Raw genomic sequence first — 18100 nt, forward strand, 5'->3', positions numbered from 1 at the left:
GGCATAACTTCTCAGATTTCAAAAGGCTTATTAATGCAGAAAGTGCCCAATAACTATAACAAGATTTATTTGTTGAACCTACATACTGATCTGCAGCCAAAAATAACACTTATGTTGTCCTAGGTACCCAACCTATATTATACCAACATTTTGTAAGACAACACTAAATTCTATAAAATCTGTGGAACGCATGAAGTTTCCACACAACAGATATTATTCAAAACACCAAATTAAGATGTTTAACTACACTGCAGGAATCCACAACATGAAATATACTCTCTCAGTACCTCAATATGTTATCAGGTACACTTAAAAATGTGTCTGACTAAACCACCATGTACAGTCATAAGAACACACAAAATGTCAGACACCTAAAGGCACGTTCGCTATGATTATTCTGGCTTTATAGTTGTTCTTTTTATTTTTTTTTTTTAAAGGAAACTATAATGAAGGAAGCAGAAGTACACACTGAGTAGGGCAAGCCTATGTATCAAGTTTAAGAATGAATTTCAAATCGTTTTATCACACACTTTTTTTCTGATGATCGTACACATATCCTTAGCTTAAGCACATTATCTGACAAACAGCAATGTTTGTTTTCGATAGGCAAATACATTACCAAGATAATTTGTCCAGTCGTCATTGAACACAGAAGTTTATTCAACTAACATCCACAGATAAAATAATTCATGTTGAGTAAAAAATACCATTGTAGCCGTATGGTTGCTTTATTTAAAAAGCATGACCAAATTTGTAATGTTAGTTACATCATCAGGTGAGGGCCTCAACAAGAAGACACTGTGAAAAATACAGGAAGTGACAATCCTGGATAAAATGAATGTCACATCATTGCCAAAAGTGGCTGAACACAAGTGATATAAAATGTGACAACGACCCATACATACACTTACATCATAATACTGGAACACAAAGTATATTAAACTTTTTCCTCCGATTCCTAGAATTTCACTCTATTTTAAAAACCATGTTGCAGCCCATAACAGATTAATGTAGAAGGGGGGCCAATAGCCGTAACCTAAAAAGGAATATAAATAAATCATTAAAATACGGTGTGTTTAGGAGAACAGAAGGAAACAAAATATTGGAGAATGCTATACCATGTATTTAGTGGATCAGACGAGTGGAGTACAGGGCTGCGCCACTGCTGGCCGCAAACTAACACGGAAACGTATGGCGGACCACTAGACTGGTAGCGCATGCCCAGTGGATGCTGAGTGTGAGCAAAATATTAGAAATTGGTTGCACACTAGATCTCAAAGTCAAATACTTGCAATAGAAAATCTAAAATGGATACTACTGAAAGACATAAATGGTGTGACTATTACTAATGGGGAAAAAAACACTAAAAGAGAAGGGCCCATAAAGTATCAAACTATAAAAAGACCCAAAAATGGGGGTTGGGGGGGGGGGGGGGGGAGGAGGAGGAGGAGGAGGAAGATAGAGAGGGAGGCAATGCACAAACAGGTAAACAGGCTGGATTATTCACCGAGATAGTCAAAATCAGCCAAGATCAATCTATGTTTCAATTCAACTTGGGTGTTGAGAGTATGACTATGAGATAGCTTTTAGGCACCGTAAAATCTATATTTTTTCTAGAACATTAGAAACATTGCCTTTACATTCTCTATGCAACACAGAAAGATTGGATGAATACTGGTAACAGAGTGAGCATCTAAACTGGTACCCAAAGCTGAGTTAAGAGTCCTGGGCAGATGAATATTCCCTAAACCTAACCTCAAATGTTCTACCTGTCTCGCCAATATATTTATGGAGGCTGTCATTACAGAAATATATTTTTTTATGGTTCGATACTTTATGGGCCCCCTCCTTTTTCCTTTATTAATGTTTCCCACATTATGTCATTTATGTCTTTCAATAGTAGCCAGATAACAGTTTTTATTGCTAGTATTTGACTTTATAATCTCATGTGCACCCAATTCTTAGCAATTTTCTCACACAGTCTGCCTTAGCTCTTCCGGGCATGCACCACTTAGTGGCCCACCATGTGTGTCCATGTTAGTTTGTGGTCAGTTGTGGCACAGCCATGAACTCCACACATCTGATCCACTAGTACAGGTAATGGTATTCTCCAATATTTTCTGCTGCCTTCTGTTCCCACAAAAAGCGCACCATATTTTAGTGGTTTTTAGGTTCCAGCTATTAGCCCCATCGTGGGCTGTGACATGATTTTTTAAAATGGAGTGAAATTCTAGGAATCAGGGAAAATGTTTAATATCATTTGTACTTCAGTATCATGTTCTAAATGTAAGTACTTGTCATTGTCACATTTTATATTACTTACACTCAGCAACTTTTGGCAATGATCCAACATTCTTTTTATCTAATGTTCTCACTTCCAAGTATTTTTCATGGTTATTTTCTATTCAGGACGTCACCTGATGATGTAGCTAACTTTATGAAACCAGCTGTGCTTTTTAAATAAAGTAACCATACAGCCGCAGCGGTGGTTTTAACTCAACAAAAGTCATTATTAAGATGTGCACACTACCTGTCCACTCATCAATTTATCAAGCAAAGTCAAAAACTAAGTCTACACTGGGCAGATTGATATTTCCCTAAAAAATAAACAATTATTCCTTGTTGTTACTGAATTCTCCTGTAAGAATAATGGGTCAAATATCTATTCTTCCATTAAATAACAACCACTCATATAAGGTACAGTTATACACACAACACTTTTAAGATATTGCTTAAAACAAGTATTTCCTTGACCATAAAAACACCACAGGATCAAGTTCTTTTCAGTATCTGACGCACTGCATCACATTAACATTGCACAAATACAAAGTATTTTATGCTTCAGTGCCAGATAGCAGCCAGGTACAGTCCTTAATGGACATGAATAATATTTAGTGTGGTCTTAATTGTGGTCCCAGAAACTGCAGTTTTAGAATGTAGGTTACCTTCCACACCCATGTCCGTACTCCCCCCCCCTTTCTCTCTCCCTATAAGTATTAAACTTTCAGCTGTGGGAACAAATTTAAGCTGCTGTAATATTTTCAGTCCAACTTTGTGCAACGTTGAACATATCTCCTGACAAAAACTTGAGTCTACAAGAGCGTAACATGCTAAATAAATTGCTGCAGGGTCACCTATGTATACACACACAGTAAATTCACCAATCTACATTTTAAAGGTATGTTTAGAAAACCTGTGACTGTCTAGCAGCTCTCATATACAGCAACTTCATTACATTATTATTGTTGAGAGTTTTAATTCTGGATTGTGAATGTACAAGTATCCTCCAGAACACTTCTACCGAGATATAAGGAAAACGATAAGACTGAAGAACTACAACAACATGGCCCTTCAACTGTGTGTCACAATTAACCACAATACAATGTGGCAACTAGTTTCTTATAATTGCTTCAGTTCATGGAATAGCCAATTCTGTGTATGAAAGAAAACTCAGAACTTTGGAAGACAAATATGAATGCACATTGTCACAAAGTTTACAGCTGAATAAGTGATTTAGCACCATGACAACTATAAGAATGTATAAAATCAGTCTAAATTTAAATGACAAGTGAAGTTTCAGCACTTCATTACCATGGGTTTTTTTTTTCTTTTCTTTTTACTTCACATGATTTGGATTTCAGTTGCACCTGAAGAAGGTATTCAGCACTACAACAGAGCCAATGCTGAACTGTGTTCTGATCTGGTCGTCAGCACAATCTAGTAATCTAGGTCATGCAGATCAATGAGGGCTCAACAAAGTGACAATTCGCAGCATTTGTTATATCATTAGGTTTATATTAATAAACTTTAGATAAAAAGGTACATCTAATACAGATTATGTGATCGAACAATGAAGTAAATTTTACTTCATTTTCTAATAAACTGTTAATTCATTTGATACTAATAAATCAAAGCAATCTTTGATAAAGCAGTCAAATTGGAAATTTTAACAAAAGATTAAAAACATATGTTCATGTTACAAAATGATGTAATCTACATTTTTCAAATAATGTTCACTTTTCAGGCACACATATGTGACTTTAATGTTAAAATATTACATTAACATTGACACATACACGATCACAAAACCATTAACGAGTTTCACGTAAAAGATCACAAAAATAATTACAGTATTAGTAAATACATGTAAAGCAAAATAAAATAATAAATCAACAATGAATCAAAACCTAACTCAACATTCAGTTAAATTATTTGACTATTTCAATAAAACTGGAGACAATAAATACGTCTGAACGAGTCAGTTATAAAATTCAAGCACTCTGCAGTTTATATAAACGTTTTAAGCCACTATTAATGTCTTAAGTGGTGTCAAAAGGAGAGAGCACTAATCTAAAAAACTCTGTTCCACACTTGCTTTGACCCTCTTCTCATATTCTCTTCTGTTCTCTTTATAAAGTTGGGCTGCCATAGAATTTGCAGGAGAGTTTGGATTTGGATCACTTAATAGTGACTGAAATTAGAAAGAATAAATTAGTCTGTACAAAAACAAACAGCAAACTAGTATTACCCTGTGTGTGTGTGTGTGTGTGTGTGTGTGTGTGTGTGTGTGTGAACTTTGAAACAATGATTTTAGCTACAGCATGTGATCACATGCAGCAGAAGCTCAAATTTCACCACCTTAGGAATATACTGACCCGAACACAGCAATATGTTTACCAAGCCTAAAATACTTAAATTTATCTGAAATTATGTCACTATCCTGAGGATGTCAATATATATTTGCTGCCTACAAAAAACATAAACAATAAACTTCAAAGTAAAGGTATATTCCCTAAACAATTTCTTTCTCTGGCAAATATGTACTCAAGCTTCTAATGTTTCCTCTAGTTAACAAAGAGATATACACTTGGCTACATATGACTATGGTAATAGCATATTAGCAGCAGTTCTTGTCCAGTGGTTATTTGAGGAAACGTACCTTGGGCGGAATCCATACAGCATCCTGAAGACAAATCACAGTTTCTGTGGCACACCCACTCCATTTTCATGTTAGTTTGAACTGAGGTAATATTTGAGAGTTACAATTATATTTGCTTATCATCTAATTTTATGGACGACAGTTCTGACAGTTGCGAACCTCTGACTAAAATCACTTTTCATACCTATTTTAGCAACTTAGTTACTCATCAGAAAATACCTTTCAAATGTATTTGTTGTAAAGCGTCCATGTTGATTAAGTATGTCTTGTCAAGATATACTTGAAACAGCTGCTCATGAATCACAACACTGCAATTTGACTATTTGCATTTTTCCCCCCCTCTGTGATTGTATGTGGTATTTAAAATAATGAAATTGTTATACACACTGAATATGCCAAAATGGGTCTACAGGAGGAGGAGACATGTAACCACAGAAAGAAGAAGTACCAAGGATGAGAATTCTCCCTCCCCATCTCCCTTTCCCTTCCCCTCCCTCTCCCCCTCCTCCCTACCACAATGAAGCAATGTTGGCATGACAAAGTCAAAGACCTCTGAAAGATCCACAATTCCAAACTAATCTAAACAGAAGAAAGACAGCTATGGTAGACTAAATGCCATCCTTAAATGAAACTTTAACTTTGACTCTGGCCAAAGTTTGGCAGCTCAAACTTATAATTAACAAAACAATAGTGACTATAATGTGACCATTAACTATAATGTGACATTTAACTATTACATCTATGTTGGGTGTTACTGTATTGGAAGATCTTGAGTTTTGAACAGTTTAATGTTAAGAATGCTTCTGTAACTGGCATATAGAATAAAAGAGTTAATGTAGTCATCTGAGAATTATCAAGATTCCACTTCATATCTATTCAGGTGCCACAAAAGCATGTACAGACAAACAGAATCCAAGATGCTGAAACAAGAGTTTCAAGAGAGCTTTATTCAGGTAGGGATTGTAAGAAATTAAGATCGACTCATCCACAATGCATCAAACTACGTATATAAAAAAAATCTGGTATAGACAATATCAGAGGGTTATCAACTACTACTCTGTTACCTCTCAGCATTGAGACTTGCTTCCATACACCACTAAGGTTGTAATCATCCCAGTTATAGTAGCTGTTACACACATTCTGATCTCAACAGCCTCGTTTTATTATAGAATCCTGATAGTAAGTGGAACAAGATTGCTGTGATTTTTTTTTGTCAAACAGTTGTTTGTGAGGCTGTGTTCAGTAGATGCCAGTTTAGCCAAATATCAGCATTTAATACCTTGCAGTTTAGTACATTCCAAGAATGTGTATGGACCAAACAATATGGTTGCCACAAAACCTAATTGTAGTGTTACTAATTCCAGGAACCTCAAGGACAAGACTATCTCTTACAGAGTGTAGCATCTCATCATGGGTGGGAAAAAAACAAGTCTAATACCTCACCTGCGCAGGACCCAACCATTTTACTAGAAGTAACCCCCACAGACAGGAAAGAGCTCTATATGTGGGTCATCTATATATGGGTCATATCTCAACATTTTCATATTTTAAATAGTATTACATTAATGTCTATTCAGCATACCCATTCCCATTATTTCAAAACATGTGGAGTGGAAGTATTCTGAATCCAGGTGGCCTGTTTCAAAAATAGTTGTAGCTTTATGAACCAACATATTCTGGGCAAGCTGGTGAAAGTTCTGCACACCAAGTCAGCATGTGTTTACTTGTAGTACACAAAACATTTAACTGACTGTCAATTTTATTTCTCAAACCATCTATTACTATGTTCAGTCAGCTTTTACAGTGAGGTCCACAGTTTCTAACTATGGGTACCAATAACGGGGTTAGACATTTGGCTTGTGTGTAGGTGGGAGAACCAAGAACACTAACTATAGGTTTCAACAAAACATTTTCATGAAATACAGATCTCATCTATGTCAGGATAATTTTAAAAGAGAATGAAACTGATTTTGTGTGTCAATTTGTCACTTTTGAGAAGATATGGTTTTACTTTACACCAAAAGAGCTAAACAGTAATCAAACCAGCAGCCGGAAGTCAGTAAAACTGCACAAAAAATACCAAGTTTATTTCATATGGTTAAAATTTAGAGCCACCATTTGCTGGGACACAATTAACTGGTAAATACCACATGATCTTCTGGAACTCCAGCATGAAAGAAAGTTAGAGAAGAGGATTGGACAGCAAAATGGGGGAAAATCTTTGATAATATGAAATCACAAGTATGAACTGTTGGAACATGCACATACTGCTGCTATTCACCACATATAACCGTAGTTCCACCTGTAATCTCACATAGGAAACTTAGGTTTGTTTCTTGACGTTTAAAAGGGGTATTTATAACAAGAAAATGATACAAAAATTTAGTTGGCATACTGTGGTGGTAAGTAACTGACACCTTAAAAAGTTGTGGAAAAAGCATAATTTCAATGTTATTAACTTGAGTGTGTGCTCAAACTTTCAGCTGGTCAAGTATGGCATTCCTGGAAGTGGAATGTGCTTTCGGCACTAGATGACAGTACAGTACTGTATGTAGACCACACTTCAGTCATAGGACTCTACAAAAGAAATGGATCAATAGATTCACTAAAAATGAAAGAGACTACATTTCAGTAAGAATAATGTGTCTGTAAATTAAACAACTCAGCACACATTCAAACAAAGCCAGGTACGAACATACTTGGAGCAAATATGTGCAACTGTAGGTTGTGAGGTCAGATAGGTAGAGTAGGGCGGCTCTTATAAGATAAGTTCATAATTGTAATATCCCATCTATTACCTAACAACATGAGTATCCAACCTTGCCCGGATACGTTATTTATTTCAATCTTCTTTTAGTCCACCTCCTCCTCCTACCCCCCCCCCCCCCTCCGTCTGCAAACTTCTTCCTCCCCCTTCCGTCTGCCAACCTCCTCCTTCCCCCCCTCCGTCTGACCACCTCCCCCTTCCCCCCCTCCGTCTGACCACCTCCCCCTTCCCCCCCTCCGTCTGACCACCTCCCCCTTCCCCCCCTCCGTCTGACCACCTCCCCCTTCCCCCCCTCCGTCTGACCACCTCCCCCTTCCCCCCCTCCGTCTGACCACCTCCCCCTTCCCCCCCTCCGTCTGCCCACCTCCCCCTTCCCCCCCTCCGTCTGACCACCTCCCCCTTCCCCCCCTCCGTCTGACCACCTCCCCCTTCCCCCCTCCGTCTGCCCACCTCCCCCTTCCCCCCTCAGTCTGCCGACCTCCTCCTTCCCCCTTCCCCACCTCCGTCTGCCCACCTCCTCCTTCCCCCTCCCCCCTCCATCTGCCCACCTCCTCCTCCCGCCCCTGTCTACCCACCCCCTCCTCCTCCTCCTCCTCCTCCTCCTCCTCGTGCCGTAGCGTTCTCGCTTCCCACGCCTGGGTTCCCGGGTTCGATTCCCGGTGGGGTCAGGGATTTTCTCTGCCTCATGATGGCTGGGTGCTGTGTGCTGTGCTTAGGTTAGTTAGGTTTAAGTAGTTCTAAGTTCTAGGGGACTGATGACCATAGATGTTAAGTCCCATAGTGCTCAGAGCCATTTGAACCACCTCCTCCCCCCCCCCCTCTGTCTACCCACCTCCTCCTTCCCCTCCCCCTCAGTCTATCCACCTCCTCCTCCCCCCCCCCTCAGTCTATCCACCTTCTCCTTCCCCCTCCAGTAAGTAATGTGTATTAAGTTTGGCTGAATCCGATACAGGGGTTTAAGGATAAACTTTTTAAACATATTTCACACATATTTCACCTTTATCTGTTGAAAATTCTGCCCTGTAGTTTTGTTTTCAAGCTGCTCAATGTTTATGATATCATAGCTCCAGAACTGTGTGTTGTACAATGATATAATTTTGCAGGTACAGCAAGTGATATATGTGGATACCATCTCCGAAATGTGTTGCTCATAAAAATAGTAATAAAGAAGTAATAAATTAAAAGGTTATTCCTAATGCACCAGTTTCACTGCATGAACAGCGAAATGTAGTAAGTGACAAACTTTATTTCTTTCATCTTTCTGTGAGGAGTGTTAGTGAGAAAAACACTCAAAAACGATTGAAATTGTGTGTAAAGTTGGTTTCAAGTCACTGAGTGCTCTCATTCTCAACATTTACAGAAAAAAATTGCTCTGATGGTAGTAGCACAAAATGACTGGACACAAACTGTCTTCAGTGTTAACGGTTTCCTTTTACAATCTAAGAGTACGTACAGTACCTGTGCGAGAGAATGCCGCACTAGTTGCACTGGAAACGATGATATTGTGAGAAAAAACATGAATTCTGATACATGAGCTGAGAACAAAGCACTTTTGAGGAAAATATGAGCTGTACACATACAGATATGAGTACTCTATTCTTGAAAAATTACAGAACACTTGGTCTGGAACCAAAGTTGATATATTCCAAAATGGCATTTTGCATGAAATGGTCATGGAACACTTTAATGAACTCGACATGCCTCCAAATCGTTTATTTTGTTTGAGACACTGAGATAACAGCAGCTTATAGAGAATTACAGAGAGTTTTTAGATTTAACTTCAACCTTTCATAATGAAGCAACATGTCAGAGTACCTTACCATGTTCCAGTATCTACACCTTCATGAAAAGTGGATAGTAACAGCAATTTATTCACTCAAAATGCCTAAATCAAACAATGGAAAATCTGAGATAGAATAACAATAATATGAATTAGAATAAATTGTTACTCGCCACACAGAGGAGGCACTGAGTGGCTGACAAGCACATTTAAAAGAAAACTAATCTATTGGACACAGTCTTCCTTCAGATATACAAAACCCACTCCCACTCCGTGATGAATTTGAAATATCATATGGAGAAACTGCAATTTGTCATAATTGTATTCTCCAGACCTGTGTTTGTGAGACGAGGCCTGTACCCTTTTTGCAGCCAAAGCACCATTTCTGACGCACAAAAGAGAAACTTTAACACAGAATACACAATTTTAAAAGAACACAGTTTTCTCATCTTTTGTCACACAAACATTGTACATAATCGTTTTATAGAGTATCATACAATGAAAGCTTTCACGACCAGCTGTCTTCATTGCTGGTGAATCTTCCGGGTTGTATGGTCATAGTCCATGAAACTTTATCCACCCCGATATTTCCATCTACAGATGTGATGGACATCTTCTAGGTGCTCCTAGGTCTGCTCAATTTTGCAGACCAACAGATCAGATATTGGAGAGTCACATGAATATAGCTTATTCACTCTAAAAAAGAGTTATGGCACAGCAGCTTACAGGAGTAGATGTTTTGATAGAAGATGTACATCTTCAGACCAATATTCATTTGTTTCCTGACAACCTACCTCAGGTTTCAATAATGTGGGCAAAGATGATCTTTGTTGAACATATGAATAAATTATATTTCTGTGACCTATAACTGTGTGTGTTATGCCAGCTTTTGTTTATGAGTATGTAGACACATTGTAAACTTCGTCACCTGCTAACTGTGGTTGATTAGGTCAGCTGCAACAAAAAAAGTGTCAGCACCAAATGAGACCACTCGAAACCGCTACTCCCATCAGCCACCATACTGTAACTTCTTAGACTGAACAAGTAATACCATGAAAAGGAGGCATGATAGAAGTTTATATGTGATTGGCAGAGATAATCATTGTCAAAGATCCAACTTGGATACTGATTATTTAGAGCTAGTGTCCACACATCACTAATTTCCATGGCTAAATCAAACAATGGAAATCTGAGATGGAATACAACAATATGAATTAGAATAAATTACTACTCACCACACAGAGGAAGCACTGAATGGCTGACAAGCATATTTAAAAGAAAACTAATCTATCGGACACAGTCTTCCTTCAGATATATAAAAAGAACAGAACTAATTCACTCACTCTCTCTCTCTCTCTCTCTCTCTCTCTCTCTCTCTCTCTCTCTCTCTCTCTCCCCCCCCCCCCCATCCCCTCCCTCCCACCCACCCTCCGATCTCCATCTCATCTCTAGGTGCTGTGCGTGCTTTTCTAAATGTGAAAGACAACTGTGTATAATACAGACAAGAAAATTTAGTGTAACAGAGAGAATGAAAAATAATGAGAAATCTGTGATTTTTAGCAAGATAACCCAAAATCAACAGTTTTTACAAAATGTGAAATTTGGCATTTTCCCTATTCCCTGATACAAAATTTAAATCCAAAGCCAGCAGTTTACTGATATTTGTAACTTGATGGTTAGTGAATCAAAAATTGAATTTGGACTCCCTTTATCAATGTGGAAAACTGTGTATAATCAACAATGAAAATCGCGTATAGTAACAGTTGATTTCCCACGTATTTAACTTTGGCTCTAGATGTGACCTCAAACTTAGATACCCTACTTCCAACACTCTCCATTCCGTGCCGTTAGACTTTTCCGATGTAGTAATTGTTTCATTAGTTCACGGGCGTCACATCGGATAATGTTGTGGAAGTTGCACAATATTTCAACAAGACATCTGCTCATCATCTTCAAATGCTTATTGACGTGTTGCTGCAATGGCTTGCCAATATATACACTAACTAGCTTATCAGCAGAGCTCAGCCATCTTCACTCTGTGTTTGTACAAAAGGGTACTCTGATAAACAGATCCATAACCATTTAAACCTGTACGCACTAAAGCTCAAGAACAGCCATAAGAAACAGAGAACTCCATGAGAATGTTTTTTCTACCAAATATTGGTGGCGTGTCCTTTAAGATTGGCAGGCTGTTCAAAAAACATCAAATAAAATGTGTCTTCCGACCTTCAGCGTGAGTGCAAACTATGCTGGGTTCTGTTAAAGACGACCTGGGTCTAAGGAGACTAGGGATATATAAAATCCCTTGCCAGTGTAGGAAATCACACATTGGCCAGACATGTTGCACTGTTAAGGATAGATGTGCTGAACATAGACATCACACCAAACTGGGTAAGACAGAAAAGTCTGCTGTGGCTGAATACTGTCTTGACACTGGACACAGCATGAACTACAGAGACAAAGATCCTTTTGTCTGCTTCCACATACTGGGACTCCGCAATTACAGAAGCAGTCTAAATTCATATGAGTAACGACATGATTAATAGAGAGACGGAATTTCAACTGAGCAATGCATGGGAACCAGCAATGGCAGTACTAAGGCATCACCAGCCACAGACTGACGAATCCGAGTCAACACAGATGGAGAATCAAAGTCCACACACTTACACTCGGCATCGACACACTGCCCGCAAGCGAACTAGGCCGCTATTTGTGGCCACGCTTTTCCGGTGTTGCGAATGATTAGCCTATGGCCAGTTTGTCCGGCAGGAGGCACTAGATGTCACCGTGCTCTATGATTTGTCTACGATGACATTATAGCCTCAACCCTTTACACCTATGCTTTTCTAACGAGTCAGCACATATTGGTGAGCCATTGCAACAACATGTCAGTAAGCACCTGAAGATGATGAGCAGCTGTCTCGTCTAAATACTGTGAACCTTCTACAACCTTATCTGAAGTGAAACCCGTGAAACAATGAAGCTATCTCCATTCCAATTACGGTTTTAGCCATGCTTTTGCATAACCTATCGTAAAAAAAAAAAAAAAAAGACTCATTTTTGAGAAATCTTTAATGTGGAACATCAAACAACAGAAAAGCTTGCTTGCTTGGTTTCTTATTTGTTTCTTCTAGAGACAATTGTTCAAAGTTTTCCGTAAAAAAATTAGTAATCCCATGACTCCGTTGATTTTGGGGTACTTTGCTACTCTTTTCAAACACTACCTTACTTCTAGTCAGTTCCAGTGAGATGATGAATTCTATGAGCAAGTCAATGGTGTCTCAATGGATAATCTATCGAGTCCTGCAATCACTAATTTTTATACACAAAAATTTCTAAGCCAAAATTTTATCTATTAAAATGACAAACTATTATCCATACAATATATAAACATGGGGCCAATTTTAACAGAAAACAAGCCATGACAATTAGTGATACATGAACAACAGCTCTAAAGATTCGATAGACAAGTTTTACCTCTGAAAGATGACAGTTTGATATTTAAGTTTTATCTGTGATAAGTATTCTCTCTGTCAATAAAGTGTAAATTCTACCTAGGCTCCCTTTCACAGTCTTAATGTTTTACTCTCTGACTCCCAACCTGTCAGTCAGCAATCCTCAGCAGAACGAAGAGCACATCAAACGAGATCCAATGTAGTTACTGATTAAATGTCAGGAAGCAAAATTTCAAGAACTATAATAATACAACCCACAAAATTGAATTGTAAAAGCTTATGCAGCAATATTAATTATTAAGTCGAAAAGTGAGGGTGGGGGTTTGTAGGCGAAGGGTATCACAAGCAAAAAAAAATCAAACAAGAAAAAACAGGAGCCATCCTAAGGTACAGTAAAATTGTCTGTGCATGGTGTAACAGATTTTTTTCCCTATTTCTTTCAGATGAGGAAACCAAAAACTGATGAGTGTCCTTAGTCTTAGATACAAAATGCACTTTTTTTCCTTTTTTGCAAATGATGATAAAAAATCGAACACTTTTTACTGATGATGGTCTTGAAGCATTCTTCTCTACAAAGAAGCTAACTGTTCTTAGCAAATCTGATGATAGTAGTGCAATGCACGACATTTCCTCTACTGACCACACACACTGCACGGCTTTGTTAGTCATGCATTATCGGCGGCGGGTATGGTCTCTAAATAATGAAAGCTGCCTTCTGTTTTTATCTCCTTCATGGTGATTAGCACCTTGCCCTTAACAATTCCTGACTACATTTTTCTTTAAAAGAGATACCTGACACACTTTCAAGTTATGTGAATGTAAAACACATTAGCATTGTGAAAACATATTGTCACAGAAGAAGCTGAGTAGCACCGTGGTGTAGTGGTTATGATACTAAACTGTTGCATGGAGGGTCGCGAGTTCAAAACTTACCTGGACTCTACAATTTTAATCTCTATATTCAGTTTGAGTACATTCTAAAAGCATCCACAAATGTCAAGAATCATTGTTCTGTAGCTGTATATATACTGTGTGTGTTCTGGTCGAAGGCAGTTCGCTCCGCGCTCTTGTACATGCAAGTGCTGAATAAACCTTCGTCAAGTGAAGTCAGTGTTCATCATTCATCTAATTACACCTTCTTCTACGTGACATTATTCTGGTGGAGACCCTAGGTATTGGAACCTGTGATAGTGCACATCATCGACGACACAGTGGCTCCCATCATGCCACTACAGAGCCGCCATTTACTTGGCGAGAAACCCAAGTTCGGGCCATATTCAACAGATCGCAATCTATCGGAGACAGAAGAAGAGGATGTTACGATGACAGCAACTATGTGCCACCAAATGAGACATCCTTCTGGGTTCTCTGGTGATGATGGCCAAGATCCAAACAAGTGGCTGAAGGTATATGAGCGTATAGCCAAATTTAACAAATGGGATGACACCATGTGTTTGGCTAACGTATTTTTCTACTTGGAGGGCACTGCCAAGCAATGGTATGAGAACAACAAGGAGAAGTTCACAAGCTGGGAAGTATTCCTGTCGGAACTGCACAAGTATTTTGGTGACATACAATGACAGAAGTGCAAGGTTAAAGATAAATTAAAGTAGGGCACAGCGTCCAGGAGAAACTACAGCATCCTACATTCAAGACATCTTGGAGCTGTGTAAAATAGTGGATCCTAGAATGAAGGAGGAAGATAAGGTTGCACATTTCATGAAGGGTGTTGCTGAGGACATGTGTCAAGCCCTGCTCCTGAAGATGGTTTCCACAGCAGATTACTTCATAAAATGGTGCCATTATATAGAGACAATGCATCAAAAAAGAATTACACACAAGAAGTTTGAATGGCTTCCAAACATCATATCGATGTCTGCGATGGAGGAAGCAACTGATTTCACAAGTGTTCTTCATCAGATAGTGAGAATGAAGTTCAGAAGGCACTTGGATTGCACGGCGAGCAAAAAACTGACACACTTCAAGAGGTCATAAGGGAGGAAGTGGAACAGACATTGAACCCAATCTCTTGTCTTTCATTTCCCTTTAAAGCGTTTAAAGAGTCGAGACCGAGGCGGAGTTACATTCCTACAATGCCACATGAGGAAACTGTTTGGGCACCAAGGAAGACTGACGTCTGGAGGACCCAGGATAACCAACCATTATGTTTCCACTGTAGACGACCTGGACATGTGGTGTGCTATTGTCGAGAAAGGCGGCGGATATTTGATGACGCCCACACCAGAAGACAGCAGACCGATCTTCGCTGACGCCAACTCTGGGACGACTAAGATGAACAAGAAGATGTGGGTGCAGGATGACTTAGGTCACCATCGCCGCAAGCTAGGCACTGGAGAGGACACTCCCCAACACACCGATCAAGGTCTCCATCGCTGTTTAGAAGCTCCAGCCAATCACCTAGCCACTGCAACCTGGAAAACTAAAGGGCGCAACCTCCCTTGGAAGTTAGGCCACTACAGAAATGATAGGAAACTACATTGATATCCTCATGGATGACCAACTACCCCAAGCTCTTGTGGACTCTGGAGCATCAAATCCTGTCACTTCGGAGAAGTACCATCGCCAGTTGCAGAAAACCGTATTCCTCGACAATGAAACATCTCTGCTGAGGGTGGCTAATGGGAAATATGTAAAACCCACAGGAAGATGTACCATTTGTGTGGGTATAAATGGCCATACACATTCCTTAGAATTCATCGTCTTACAAGAGTATAGTTATGACATCATTCTTGGATGGGACTTTTTGAAAGCCTCTCAGGCAATTATAGATTGTGGTCGCTAGGCGATTATGCTAGACGAATGGATGGGAAGATGCGCATCCCAGTGTGTGGAGAATGTGTGTGCTGGACGAAGTGATCATTCCTAGAGTCAGCACTAGAAAGGTAACTGTCACGTGTCATGCCATACATCTACCCATGGATCTTTTAGTGGAATATAAGAGAAGTATACCACTGAAGAATAACTTGGTCATCCCAGTCTCTGTCACCTCATTTAAGAACGGCATCGGTGAATTGTGGATTGGTTTGTCGCCGAGAACCGCATATCCTTTCAAGATGCATGTGCGCAACAAACGCCGAGTCGTTAATTGAAGAACAGCTGAGCGTCACAGAAACCTCCCATGCCGAGTCTGTGAGGGAAATTAGCGCTACCACTACAAGACATGATCTTCTAGCTTGACTATCACCAGATCTCACTAAGGAACAACAGAAGAAGCTACCTGCCATTCTTCAAGCCAGAGAGCATACCGCGTGTCAGCGACAGAATGTCGAATAATTCGCGACGAGGTAGAGAAAATGATGAAGAATAACATCATTCACCATTCACAGAGCCCATGGTCATCACTAGTGGGCCTCGTCAGGAAGAAGGATGGAAGTTGGCGCTTTTGTGTTGATTGCAGGATGCCTAACAAGATAACTAAAAAGGACGTTTACCCTCTTCCACGAATTGACAATACACTAGATTGAAGGGGGCTAAGTTTTTCTCAACCATGGACATGAACTGGAGATACTGGGAAATTGAAGTAGACGAGCCTGATCGTGAGAAAACTGCATTCATCACCCCTGAGGGCCTGTATGAGTTTAAGGTAATGCTGTTTGGTTTGTGTAATGCACCAGCAACTTTCAAACGGATGGTGGATAATCTTCTAAGGCACCTGAAGTGGATGATGTGTCTGTTATTTAGATGAAATTATAGTGTTCTCAGAGACATCTGATGAACATATAAAAAGACTGAGGGCCATTCTCAAGTGTCCCCAACAAGGCGGACTGAAACTTAATCCAAGAAAGTCTCTCTTTGGAGCAAAACAAATCAAAATACTTGGACACCTTGTGTCAAATGAAGGTTTGAGGCCAGATCCAGAAAAAGTGAGATCTACAATGGAGTTTCCTATTCCTAAAAGTATTTGAGATGTGAGAAGCTTCCTCGAATTATGTTCTTATTACCGTTGTTTTATCAAAGAGTTTTGTACAAAAGCCAGGCCACTCCAAGAGTTGCTAAAAGCTGATGCTAAATTTATCTGGGGTGGCGCTCAACAAGATTCTTTCTGTGTGCTGCAGAAAGCTCTGAAAACTGACCCTGTACTTGGTCTGTATGATGAGAGATCACCTACGGAACTACACACAGATGCCAGCGGGTATGCGATCAGTGCTGTTCTGGTCCAAATTTCCAATGGAAAAGAGAAGGTTATAGCCTATGCTTCTAGCACACTTACTAAAGCTGAGAGAAACTACTCAACTACAGAAAGAGAATGTCTTGCTGTGATCTGGGCCATGTGCAAATTTCGACAGTATCTCTATGGAAGGCCATTCACAGTTGTTACAGATCATCATTTACTTTGCTGGTTGACAGGTCTGACGGATCCAACCGAATGACTCACCAGGTGGGAACTACGCCTTCGAGAGTATGACATTACCTTAGTGTACAAAAGTGGAAGAAAACACCAAGATGCCAACTGTCTCTTAAGAAACCCTGTACAAGACCATCAAGACTTTGATGAAGATAGTGACTGTCGTGCTGCACTCCAGGACTTCTCTGGCGAATAGAAGGAGGACGCCAAGATATCTCAAATTATGTTTGCCTTAAATTGGTCATAGGATGTGAAGGGACAATTTAAGATAGTTAATGGATTACTTTGCAAGAAAAACTTTGATCTGTTTGGAAAGAGGTGGTTACCAGTGATTTCTAAACATATGCACTTAGATGTTCTACAGAAATTCCATCACACACCTGAGGCTGGACATTTAGGATTTATTAAGACATGCGACAGAATCTGCACGAGATTTTTCCGGTCAGGTTTATTTAGGAGTGTCCATCACTATGTGTCACACTGTGGAGCGCGTCAGAGGAGAAAGGCAGTTCCTCAGAAACCACCTGGCCGACTCACACCAATTCCACTATCCTAAATGCTTGTCCAGCATGTTGAGATTGACCTCCTCGGATGATTTCCAATGTCTGCTAGTGGCAATAGATGGGTTATTGTATGCACTGATTATCTGACATGCTATGCCATTGCAAAAGCCGTGAAAACAGCCGAAGCGGCCAAGGTAGCGAAACTCATCTTGGAAGACATTTTATTAAAACACAGTGCCCCAAGGTCGTTAATTATGGATTGAGGGAAAGTTTTTCAATCGCATCTTGTA

General features: G+C 39.6%; 1 protein-coding gene across 2 annotated transcripts in view; it reads right to left on the reverse strand.

Moving 5' to 3' along the window:
- LOC126183802 (ubiquitin-conjugating enzyme E2-17 kDa) overlaps positions 1-18100 on the reverse strand; it is a 93367-nt gene that overhangs the window by 5739 nt on the left and 69528 nt on the right. Inside the window, exon 4 of one of the 2 annotated variants that reach the window (XM_049926044.1) lies at positions 3996-4471. The exons of the other annotated variant lie outside the window; for it this stretch is intronic. Coding sequence (XP_049782001.1) covers positions 4346-4471 — 126 coding nt within the window. The 3' untranslated portion in view covers positions 3996-4345. Of the gene's footprint in view, positions 1-3995; positions 4472-18100 lie in introns of those variants that run through there. 2 annotated transcript variants of the gene reach the window in all.

Source organism: Schistocerca cancellata, chromosome 4 (assembly GCF_023864275.1).
Source record: "Schistocerca cancellata isolate TAMUIC-IGC-003103 chromosome 4, iqSchCanc2.1, whole genome shotgun sequence".
Lineage (NCBI taxonomy): Eukaryota > Metazoa > Arthropoda > Insecta > Orthoptera > Acrididae > Schistocerca > Schistocerca cancellata.